The following is a 12,647-nucleotide window of genomic DNA, read 5'->3' as shown; positions in this document are numbered from 1 at the left end:
TTAGTTTTACATTTTTTTGTCATAGTTTTTGATTATTTAAGTTAACACTGCTTGAGTATTTATGATTAATATGCACACAAAAAAACAGTTACAGATGGCTATATCTGATGTGTAAAATAAAAGTTTGAGGCGCTTCATTTCAACCGTTCACCTCTCTGTTATTAGGCATAAATTTGTTTATGTCTGCGGCACGGGTATACATTTAATTATCATGCAAGGTAATAGGAAAATGTATTTCAAATTCATTGGGGCTTGAGTGACATGGAACTGAATTGAGAAAAAGGAGTTTCTTGTTTGATTGTTCGTGACGTGATTGTTGTCTCCCGTTTATGGCTTTCTCGTCGTCAGTTCATGCGTTGTCGTCAATAGATCTATCTCAGCCGTCAGTCAACATCACTGTCATCATCATCCCACTGTCCTCATCACCCCAGTTATGCCCACTGCACAGTCACTCATCAACCACTAACTAGGAGAAGAACAGTGTTAGCTGACATCATATATCTGCCCACTCATCTATCCCATCCATCCATCCATCCATTCATCCATCTTCTGTGCAGAAAAGCCCAGGCATACTCCCCAGTGGTGTAAAGTAACTAAGTACATTTACTCAAGTACTGTACCTAAGTACAATTGTGTGGTACTCTTACTTTACTGGAGTATTTCCAATTGTCTATACTTTTACTTTTCTACTCCACTACATCTTAGAGGCAAATATTGTACTTTTACTCCACTGCAATTATTTGAAACCTTTAGTTACTACAGTAGTTACTTTGCAGATATAAATGATTACACTATAAAAAATACATTAACCACTTTAGCCCTATTTTACACATAGGCTATTTGAAGATCTACAAGCTCACAACGTGTTGCATCGCGATGCGTTGTGAGCTTGTAGATCTGCTATTTTCAAAAAATGTTTGTACTTTTACTTTTGTTACTTTAAGTACATTTTGTTACCAATACTTTTGTACTTTTACTCAAGTACATTTTTAATTCCGGACTTTTACTTGTAACAGAGCACTTCTAAATTGCAGTATTGATACTTTTACTTAAGTAAAACACTTGAGTACTTTTTCCACCACTGACACATTTAGCCATATTTAATTATACTGTGGCTGTATTTTGATGAAAGTGATCGTGATAATCTGCGACGTTAAACTGTATCTAGAACGGCATGTACTGCAATGTTTCTTTGCTGCCAAGTTGTTAAGTGGGTCCACTTTATGTCCCAGCTCTAAAGTAGTCCGTCATTAGACAGATCAAATACAAAGTACCACTGGACAGACAGCAGTTGTTGGTGAACTACTTTACTGCACACTGCACTTGGAGTCCTGACAACTGAAAAAAAAAAACATCTGTCTTATAAGGAGTCTATCCGTCCAAACTGTGCCTGAGAACATTTATAAATGACTCTTAATATTTTCGGGGGGGTATCTGGTGTCAGGATGTCTTAGGTATTGTTGTGCTTTGTCAATTTAGGAAAATACTATAAGAAATTGACTAACAAGTAACTTCCAGGGCTTGCCTCAACCTCTCTAGCGCTCATAATGTGGCAAACCCTTCATATCTAAGTAGTATCAATCAGAATCTGATTTCACAGTATAAAAAAATCGGAATACATTTTATTGATTCATGCAAGGACATTGACTTGATTGGTTCTAGTTGACTTGATTGGTTCTAGTTTGCCAAACTGGTACTATATGAACTGCATTGATAGACAGGTATGGTTGACATAAAATGGCCACTGGATGGCTTTTGATGTCCAAAACGATGTCCAAAACGATGTCCAAAACGATGTACAAAATGTGAGTTTCTTGAGCGTGAGTCTGTCTGCCCGACAACAACATTGAATTGGAATCATGCTTTACAGAGGATGAATCCTCTGTAAACCCCATGACCCTATGACCCCTTAGCCTCGTTCCCAGCCCTTACTCATCTGCGAAGAGAAAAGCCTGGTCACGACCTAATCCAGAGAGTGTCAATAGGGCTGGGATTCCGGCGTACGCATTTCCCCCGGAAACGATATTTTTTCGACCAATCACAACACTTGTACTCGTTTCATTGAAGGAGAATGTAAACAGATTTGTAAAGCGTCAACGTCATTTTCTTCGGCGGTACTTTCGCCTAATTCCGGTACTTCCGTTTAGACGCTCAACCGGCTAGGTCTTGCCCAGCATGATGACCCCTAGATATCTCATAATCACATAGTCTCCCGTTTTTTAGTCCCACTAGGGATGACAATGTCATTTGTTTCAAACTAATGGGGCTTTTAAACGCTTATAGTTTTGATCAGTTCAAACCACTTTGTGTGTGAGGAGCAGCAACGCGTCTCTAAGGACTGCTAGCTTTTAGATCATACACGGGCAACTGGCGGCCCGGGGGCCACATGCAGCCCCCATCCTCACTTAACCCATTAAGACCTGGAACTGTGTCATTTTTAGATTTGAGCTAAAAAAGCATTATTTTACACTTTGGGCTATTCAAAAATAGCAGATATACAAGCTCATAGCGCGGCACCGAGTGCCGCGCTACGAGCTTGTAGATCTGCTATTTTTGAAAAATCATGAAAATGTGTGCAAATCTTTGAATATATATATATTTTTAAGTCAACATTTTTAACTAAAATCTTTGCTTCTTGGGGGGTCCCTGGAACATAATATTTTGATGAGGGTCTGCGGCCAAATACATATCATTTTGGGGGTCCTTGACATGAAAAAGATTGAGAACCACTGATATAGAAACATACGTTTTTGAGAATACTGTTGAGATTTAGGAGACATGTAGAATCGGCTTCAGGTCTCAATGGGTTAATGTGTAAATCTATTGATTTCATCTGTTACAATTGCAAACATGACCCGCTTTAATTACTTCTATATCAGTAGCTTAATGACTAGTATTAAAATTATCTTTTCTTTTTTATGTCCAATGTATTTGTATTTAAGTTCATAAAGTTAACATAAGTATAACTAAATGCATTTGAAATGAAATAAAAATTTGACTTTTCAGGATTCCAATTCAAAAATAGCAAAAATAGCAGATCTACAAGCTCAAAACGTGGCTGTTTTTGCTACTTTTGTGTGACATAGAATGGCCCGACAGTATATGCAATGTAGCCCTCTGGAGTGAGTGTGGACATATAGTGGCCCTCTCCATCATCAAAGTTGCCCACCCCTGTTTTAGATCCTTTGTGTTGTTTTCTCGGAGTCGATGTGAAATGGCACGGCTTAGAATCCTTATGGTCAGATTAGTGTGCTCCTGGACAATGGACAAAAAGAGGAGTCAAAATGCTACATGGCCTGACACTCTCTTATCTGCTACGTGGCACGGGGACAGAAGCTAAGCCGTAAGCCGCCAACATGGCAACCCCCACGCTCCTAGCCACTGGCTATCACACATGGATAGGTTTAGTTGGGTTGGTGTGTGTTTTCCTAAGTGTGGAGTGTTTTTTCGGTATTAACAGATTTGTGGGTCATAGGATTTACGCATTAGCGCTTTAACATCCGTCCATCCGTGATTGCATGAGCAGCCACGTTGTTTACTTTAAAGTGTCATACGGTAGAATTAATAGTCTACTGCATATATAGTCACTTGAAAAACTATCATTTGGATCAATGGTTCTCAAACCTTTTTATGTATTATGTCTGCGGACCCCCACCTGAAATTATTTTGTGCCAGGGACCCCCATGCAAGAATTGTAAAAAAAAAAAAATGAAAATGTGTACATTTTTCAAGATGTTTTGAAAATAGACTCACAATGTGTCACAAGTACAAAGCACTCACGAATGCACTGTGCATTCATGATTTGAGGCATTTTGTTCCAAAAGTGTGTTTTGCTAAATTAGACCTGCTGGTGGCGCTATAACAGGCCAATGTGAAATTGCTGGCATTTCTTCCTCGGCCTAGGAATGTGTGTGTGAAATTTCACGGAAATTGCAAGCTGCGTTCATGATTGTAGGCATTTTGTTCAACACTGACCAATCCTGCAAACTTTGGAAGCCAACTTTAGCCAATCAGGATGGAATATGGGAAATCGGACAGATCCGGGTTGATCACATGACTATAGAGATACTGTGTACCAATTTGCATGACGTTTGGATCAAATCTGTGGGAGTAATGTCAAAAAATGGGTTTCGCACAAATCGGCCTCCTGGTGGCGCTATAACAGGCCCGTGTGAAAAATGCTAACACACGGACAGGTCACACACATGGACGGACACACGGATGGACGGACGGACGGACGGACAGACAGGGGGTGAAACATACTCTTTCGCCATGCCTTTCGGCCTGGCTGAGACAACAATGTGTGCAGGAACAGTATTTGACTTCACTTCACCACTGTCAGTATGGGACAGCTATAGGCCAGCGGTGTCAACATGGTGTTCAGAAAGATGACCTGATATCTGAAAGGTCACAGGTTTGATCTCACCCATCAAACCCAAGACACAGAGCCCCTATCTACTCTCTTATCGTCATCATCATCATCATCACTGGACACTCTTTTTGCACTCTCTTTGCCTTCACTATGTCCCCACACTTTTGAATCGTCTCTCACAAAGCAGTGAAATAGGTGAAGTAAGAAAAAAGAAAAATATTTAGAATTAATCTAAATTGTTGGTTTTCTGTTTTAGCGCTTACTGAATGCCTTATTTTGAAAATGTGTGAAAATAGCTGTGTCGTGACATGACGTGTTGTCAGCTTGTAGTTTTTAAAATAGGCCCAAAATAGGGACCAGTTTGAAAATGGTTAATTTCCTTTACATTCCATTCATTTTAATTGTTCTAACATTGTAAAGTACTACTTTGCGTATTGCTACTGTATACTTGCCATACATGTACTTGCTTACTTTTTGTCCATCTGGATATACCGAGCGTCCTTCATTTCCTGGGTTCGGATAACCAATTTATGGTGCTTTCATTAACATTTTAATAGTGCCATTTTACACTGCCATATAGAGTTCCACGGTTTGAGTAGATGCTGTATATCTTGAGTTATACCGCAGATCCAGACTATTAACAAGCATGTCAAATTGAAGACATGATAAATTGAACTCCCCCCCTTTGGCAAAGCAAGATGTTTCAATTAACGTTTGAATTATGGATGAGATCTCAATATGCTCTGCTCTTTAGAGGGGAACTACAAATCAGTGTTCCTGTTTTGTATTTTGATATGCACCCTGCAGAAAATGAAGAGATTCTTGTTTGGAATGAAATGTTCTTTTTCAAAGTGGCTTCTTATTCTTTCGGCAAAAAAAAGTGAAGTGTCCCATTTATTATTTTAATCGAAACTAAGGAGGCTGAGCGGGAGTATAAGACAAAATCTAAAATAAGTCTTAAATAGCTCTATATCCCCATAGCAATCATTGCTACAGAGCGTTTGTCCAGTAACGGGGTGTCCCCATCTCTCCTGCTCTTCGTATTCAGAAAACATGTTTTCAGGTCTAGACACCCATTTCATCCAGTCAGCAGAGAGAACCCATACAGAACACAGGATAAACAAGTGAAATTGGAAGTGATGAGACAAAATGAGCGGGCAAAATTGGCACTGGAACACTATAAAATTGAAGATGATAAATTATCTTTGTGCGGTTCTTTCTTCTGGTTGGATAAAGTTGGTATCTCAATCTGAAAATACATTTTCTGTTTGCTAAAGAGCTGGAGAGAACCCTGTTAGGGTGCGGTCACACCAAACTTTAATTCTGCCTATGCAGGTGGATTCTGCCAATGCTTTTCAATGGGAACAGAGTGTTTCTTTGCGGTAATCCTCGAATGGCAACAAACCACTCCGTACCCAATGAAAAGCATTGGCAGAGTCCGCTTGCATAGGCAGAATCAAAGTTCGGTGTGACTGCACCCTTACTGAACAAACACTATGGCAAGGATTACAAAACAAAAATATCCTTTAACTCAAATAGGGCAAAATCCTTTTGCCCCATAGCCTACTTTGAATAGCAAAGATAGCCGATCTACAAGCTCGTAGATCTGAGCTTGTAGATATAACTATATATAAATGTTTTAGAAACTATTTAAAAAAAATTTTTTTGAAACTTCTATAATTTGTGATATTTTTGGAGATTATTTTTTATGTTGTTTTATTATTTTTAAACGTTTATACGCCTATAATGACATGACCAAAATAGGGACACCAGAGTGAAAATGGTTGGCCAACAAGGGTATAAAGTTGGCCCTATAGGCATGTGTCTTGGACACCACATGAATTGGCACACAAATGTTTATATCTTATAATGGTTGTGGGATGAAAAGAAGACATAACACATTATATGGTTTAGCATACAACCTGCATCAGGATTCTCTTAAAACCACATATACCGTCAAAGAAAGATGCAACATAGAAAATACTGATTTTGCTAGACAGGGGGAAAGTAGATCAAAGGCCTTGTTAGCCAAAAACTCAACGGTATTGCTTTAACCCATTGATACCTGGAACGCATCTGTGTCACTTTAGATTTCTTTAGGCTATTCAAAAATAGCAGATATACAAGCTCATAGCGCGGCACCGAGTGCCGCGCTATGAGCTTGTATATCTGCTATTTTTGAAAAATCGAGGAAAAAAATATTGGGTTTTTTTTTCAATTTTTTTTTAGGATTTAGAAGATATTTCTAGAATCTTCTCAGGTCTTAATGGGTTAAGGGAACTGACATGCTCAGTTCTGTACAGATTCTGAGGTTGAAATTTCCATTTAAATGATAAAATAGCTGACATGGTGTCATCTGCAGAGAAGGCATGATCGTCTTTGATATATTGGGTTCAAGACAGGACCATTTCAGAGAGAATGTAATGCCTGAATAGTACGTTAACCATTCACCCCGAAGCATTTCCCTCGCATGCAACTCTCTCTCTGTGTGTGTGTGTGTGTGTGTGTGTGTGTGTGTGTGTGTGTGTGTGTGTGTGTGTGTGCGCGCACGAGGGAGAGATTATTCATGTTTTAACATAGGACACTTGCGCTCACACACACACACACACACACACACACACACACACACACACACACACACACACACACACACACACACACACACACACACACACACACACACACACACACACTCTACACACATACAGCATCATCATCATCATCATCATCCAACAACTTCCCTACAAGGCATACTAATCTCATTTAACACTTAAACTCTATATACTTCATTCACTGGGTTCCCCTAGGGGTCTATACTTGGTCCCCTCCTTTTTTCCCCTTTACACCATATCTCTTCACTGAAAATAGCTGGTAGTATTTTCACTGAATGTTCGCCTATTGTGACAGCCAATCCTGTCCACTCAAAGGAATCAAACATGACACAATATAACCTCATTGGTGGAATAAAGTAGCCTACAGTGGTAGAAAAGACCTCACAACATCATGTACACGGATATACAAAAATTGGGGGCTGAGGAGCAAAGGATTGTGGGCGGGATCTGACATCTGGGACAAGTTCTACTGCTAGTTCTAGTACTAGCTCTCAATATGGGGTTCGGAGACCCCCAGGGGTCATTGAGGGGTTTTGCAGGTGGTCTGTCTAAAATCAGGGGTCTTCAACAGGGGGTCCAGCTAAATATGGGGAGATAAGCCTCTTATCAAGTTGCATGGAAGGCTTAATTCCTCAAAAGAAAAGAAAATGTTTAATATGACCACAATGCTAACAATGTAGTGGGGGGGGGGGGGGGGGGGTCCTTGCTTCGTCTCAGTCTCGCCTAAGGGTTCCTTGGCCTGAAAGAAATGTTGAAGAACCCTGGTCTAAAAGATTCATAGTTAGCTACCAAATGGACCCTCACAGGTCTGTAACTCTGAGAGTGCACAAATGGAAGGGTCTATTTTATAGTTAGATTTTACAGTGTAGATTGACATCCTGGAGACACAAATCGAATCAAATTGGAGTATGTGGCCTAATGCATATCAAAGTGGGATCCTTGAACTAAACCCATTAAATTAATTTTAGATTTTATTTTATACTTTGGCTATTCAAAAATAGTGAAAATGTGTGAAAATCTTTGAATAATTTTTTTTAAATCAAATTTTTAAATCAAATCTTTGCTTCTGGGGGTCTCTGGCACAAAATATTTTGAGAAGGGGATCGGTGGCCAAATATCCTAGATATAATTTTGAGGTTCTTTGACATGACAAAGTTTGAGAACCACTGATACGTTATTTTTTCTTCAGAAAACTGTTAGGATGTAGAAGACATTTGTAGAATCGGCCTCAGGTCTTAATGGGTTAAAAAAGGTTGAGAATCACTGCAGTTTGCTGCTCAGGTTAGGGTTGGAAGCTACGACCTTGTCTAAAGCTTGGTGTCACCCGTTTTCTCACAGGCATCACCACCGTGCTGACCATGACCACGCTCAGCATCAGCGCCCGCCACTCGCTGCCCAAGGTCTCCTACGCCACGGCCATGGACTGGTTCATCGCCGTCTGCTTCGCCTTCGTCTTCTCCGCGCTGATCGAGTTCGCCGCCGTCAACTACTTCTCCACGCTGCAGGCCAACCGGGAGCTCAGGAAGGCGGCGGCCCAGAAGGCCGCGCAGGAGGCGGCCGCGGCCGCGGGGTCAACCGGCGCCGCGTCGGGGAATGACTCGGAGGTCTCCTCGGTGAGTGTACCACTACACTATACACAGTATGCATAACGGACGCTCTTATCCAGAGTGACGCGTAGAATGTGCAACGTAAGAATAAGTACCATGAACATTTTGTGAAACTGTGTGCTACAATCATAGCATTTAGCTCCTTATAGCATTTAAGTGGGAAAGTAGGAAGCAGGAAGTTGGCATTAGAATGGATATGTTAGGGTAGGCATTAGAATGGATATGTTAGGGTAGGCTTTAGAGTGGATATGTTAGGGTAGACATTAGAATGGATATGTTAGGGTAGGCATTAGAATGGATATGTTAGGGTAGGCATTAGAATGGATAGGATAGGGTAGGCTTTAGAATGGATAGGATAGGGTAGGCATTAGAATGGATATGTTAGGGTAGGCTTTAGAATGGATAGGATAGGGTAGGCATTAGAATGGATATGTTAGGGTAGGCTTTAGAATGGATAGGATAGGGTAGGCTTTAGAATGGATAGGATAGGGTAGGCTTTAGAATGGATAGGATAGGGTAGGCTTTAGAATGGATATGTTAGGGTAGGCTTTAGAGTGGATAGGTTAGGGTAGGCTTTAGAATGGATAGGATAGGGTAGGCTTTAGAATGGATAGGATAGGGTAGGCTTTAGAGTGGATATGTTAGGGTAGGCTTTAGAGTGGATATGTTAGGGTAGGCTTTAGACTGGATATGTTAGGGTAGGCTTTAGAATGGATATGTTAGGGTAGGCTTTAGAGTGGATATGTTAGGGTAGGCTTTAGACTGGATATGTTAGGGTAGGCTTTAGAATGGATAGGATAGGGTAGGCTTTAGAATGGATAGATAGGGTAGGCTTTAGAGTGGATATGTTAGGGTAGGCTTTAGAATGGATATGTTAGGGTAGGCTTTAGAATGGATATGTTAGGGTAGGCTTTAGAATGGATATGTTAGGGTAGGCTTTAGAGTGGATATGTTAGGGTAGGCATTAGAATGGATATGTTAGGGTAGGCTTTAGAATGGATAGGATAGGGTAGGCTTTAGAATGGATAGGATAGGGTAGGCTTTAGAATGGATATGTTAGGGTAGGCTTTAGAGTGGATAGGTTAGGGTAGGCTTTAGAATGGATAGGATAGGGTAGGCTTTAGAATGGATATGTTAGGGTAGGCTTTAGAGTGGATATGTTAGGGTAGGCTTTAGACTGGATATGTTAGGGTAGGCTTTAGAATGGATAGGATAGGGTAGGCTTTAGAATGGATAGATAGGGTAGGCTTTAGAGTGGATATGTTATGGTAGGCTTTAGAATGGATATGTTAGGGTAGGCTTTAGAATGGATATGTTAGGGTAGGCTTTAGAATGGATATGTTAGGGTAGGCTTTAGAATGGATAGGATAGGGTAGGCTTTAGAATGGATATGTTAGGGTAGGCTTTAGAATGGATATGTTAGGGTAGGCTTTAGAATGGATAGGATAGGGTAGGCTTTAGAGGTGATAGGTTATGGCATAAGATGGATAGGATAGAGTAGGCAACTCCCCTCTCTCTGTCCTCAGTGTCTTGTCTCTCTGCACTCTCCTATTAACACATTGAATGCCAATCGCGTAGATCTACGCAAACCTATTTAAAGCCGCAGCGTGCCAATCGCGCCCGCGTAGATCCCCCCCCAGTTGAACTTTCGGAATTTTTTGATCCATTTCCGGTTCCGGTTTGAAGACCGGAAACAGAATTATTTGGGATCCGGTTTTGCCGATCACGTCGGCCCTCGTTCTAATGACGAAACTGAAACTCAATTCTCTTCCTGTAGTTTTTTCTCCTCGCATATCACTGTTTAACGTAATCCGCTCTAACTACAACCATGGAGCTCCGTTTGACATGTGGTTTTCACTGGTAGATTCAGTGAGATCTCGCGGATGTAAACAGACAGTGCACAGCTCAATCTTAAGGATTTTAACAAGATCTATGGCGACGTGAAAAAAACTAAAAAACAACAATAACACGTTGGCACTGGTGAGTACATTATGAGATTAACGTCTGGCATGGAATGTGTAAAGTATACAAATACCCGAACAAATATCTTTAAAAAATAGGAAAGGACAAAGCCAAGCAAAGCACAATCTATTAACCCTGCCAAATGTCTGTGTTGTCACTGCTGTTGTATCCTACTGACTCACCTGCCAGTGAGGAGCCCCCGACGGGAGGACGTAGAGCCTTAGTGCTACTCCTCCCGTCCAACACTCCCCGCTGACAGGTGCCGCCCCCCATGCCTGTAGGAGTACTGTACCTGCAGTGACAAATATCACCCTCCCCGCCCGGCTGTCAGTTGAATAATAGAACCACGGCTCCCGCGATTCAAGTGATGTGATTATTTTTTTATCGTGTCTGGAGTGAATACAACATCTTGTTGTGTGAATGTCTCTGTTTCCATGTCTCTCATTGTGTGAATGTTCTCACGGCTCTGTTTCCATGTTGGGATCTGTCTTTGTTTCAACCTCTGTCTTTCTGTCTCTCAATCTCAATCTCTTTGCTCCATTGTTCATCCTGTCTCACTGTCCATCAGTCTGTATTGCTGGCATATTATATCAGTCACAATGCCATGCTCCTGTGCTTTCATGTATGCCTCATACAGTGTCGGTGAGTAAGTTAATATCATACCAACATCACACACGTGTGTGTGTGTGTGTGTTTAATATCATCACACAGGACGGGAAGGCGGCCTGTATGCGCTACACGCTCCCGCCATAGTGTTTTTCACTAGACAATAGCGTTGGTGAACGTGAACGAATCATGTGAACGGATCATTGCCGTGAATATGAACAAAATCGTTCGTTCACTGAAATTAAAATTTCTTCCCACCACTAACTTACAGTACGTGCAGAGAATAAAACACGTTCTGATTCTGATTCAACCTCTACTGTACCTCCATACACACGCACACACACCCTCCATACACACACACACACACGCGCACGTGAGTGAGCACACGCGTGCACGCACAGACACACGCACACGCACACGCACGAACGCACACACACACACACACACACACACTTGCTACTGCATGTGCCTGCTATACATACTCCAATCCATTCTCAGACATAATCCGCGAGGGCAGCAACACACATGCGCACACTGTCACTGAATTTACACGTACACACGTGCACACACTGCTCCATCCATCAATCAATCCATCCATCCATCCATCCATCCATCCATCTGTGTGTGTGTGTGTGTGTGTGTGTGTGTGTGTGTGTGTGTGTGTGTGTGTGTGTGTGTGTGTGTGTGTGTGTACATTTACTTAAGTACTGTACTTAAGTACAACAATTTTGAGGTGCTTTACTTTCCAATTTCCAATACTTGTACTTTTACTCCACTACAATTATTTGAAAACTTTAGTTACTAGTTACTTGATATAAAGACATAAATTATGATATTATAAAATATGCATTACTTTACAAAAATAGCCGATCTACAAGCTCACAACGCGTCGCGATGCGACGCGTTGTGAGCTTGTAGATCGGCTATTTTCAAATATTATAGTACTTTTACTTTTGGTACTTTAAGTACATTTTGGCCATCCATGCATGCATGCCATGGCCTCTCTCTCTCTCCTGCTGTGGCCCGTAACGGTGTGATAAGCAGGGTTAGTGACAGGAGGAGACAGCCAGTGGCTCTGGGAAGCGCCTGGCTGCAGATTATGTAAGGGGCCATAGATTAAAGGAATATCCAGCCAGATCATTGCAGGGCTCACCAGAGGACGGGCTGCCCCCCCCACAATGCTGGGACGGAGGCAGACTGAGAGGCTGGCCCCATCTCGCAACATGCAAAGAGACGTGTGTGCGTGTGTGTGCGTGTGTATGCGTGTGCGTGTGCGTGTGTGTGTGTGTATGTACTACTACTCATGAGTGTGTTTATGTATGTCCTGGTGTGAATGTGCATTGTTGTAGTGTGTGCGTAATGTGTTTATTCCAAGCAATATACATTTGTATGGGTCGCCAATAAATATTTTAAAAGATTTAAAAAGGAGGAAAATCGATATATATATCGAGATATATATATATATATATATATATGTGTGTGTATGTA

The 12,647-nt window shown here is 41.4% G+C and overlaps 1 protein-coding gene across 1 annotated transcript in view; it reads left to right on the top strand.

The window, feature by feature from the left end:
- Positions 1–12,647, top strand: part of gabra6b (gamma-aminobutyric acid type A receptor subunit alpha6b) — a gene marked incomplete at both ends in the record, with an annotated part of 46,085 nt that overhangs the window by 21,229 nt on the left and 12,209 nt on the right. The window contains one exon of the mRNA XM_080435694.1: positions 8,323–8,597. Coding sequence (XP_080291820.1) covers positions 8,323–8,597 — 275 coding nt within the window. The remainder of the gene's footprint in view (positions 1–8,322; positions 8,598–12,647) is intronic.

Source organism: Gymnoscopelus braueri (assembly GCF_963280865.1).
Source record: "Gymnoscopelus braueri genome assembly, chromosome: 8".
NCBI lineage: Eukaryota > Metazoa > Chordata > Actinopteri > Myctophiformes > Myctophidae > Gymnoscopelus > Gymnoscopelus braueri.
Note: the sequence above shows the minus strand (reverse complement) of the source record. Positions and strands in the feature narration are given on the sequence as shown.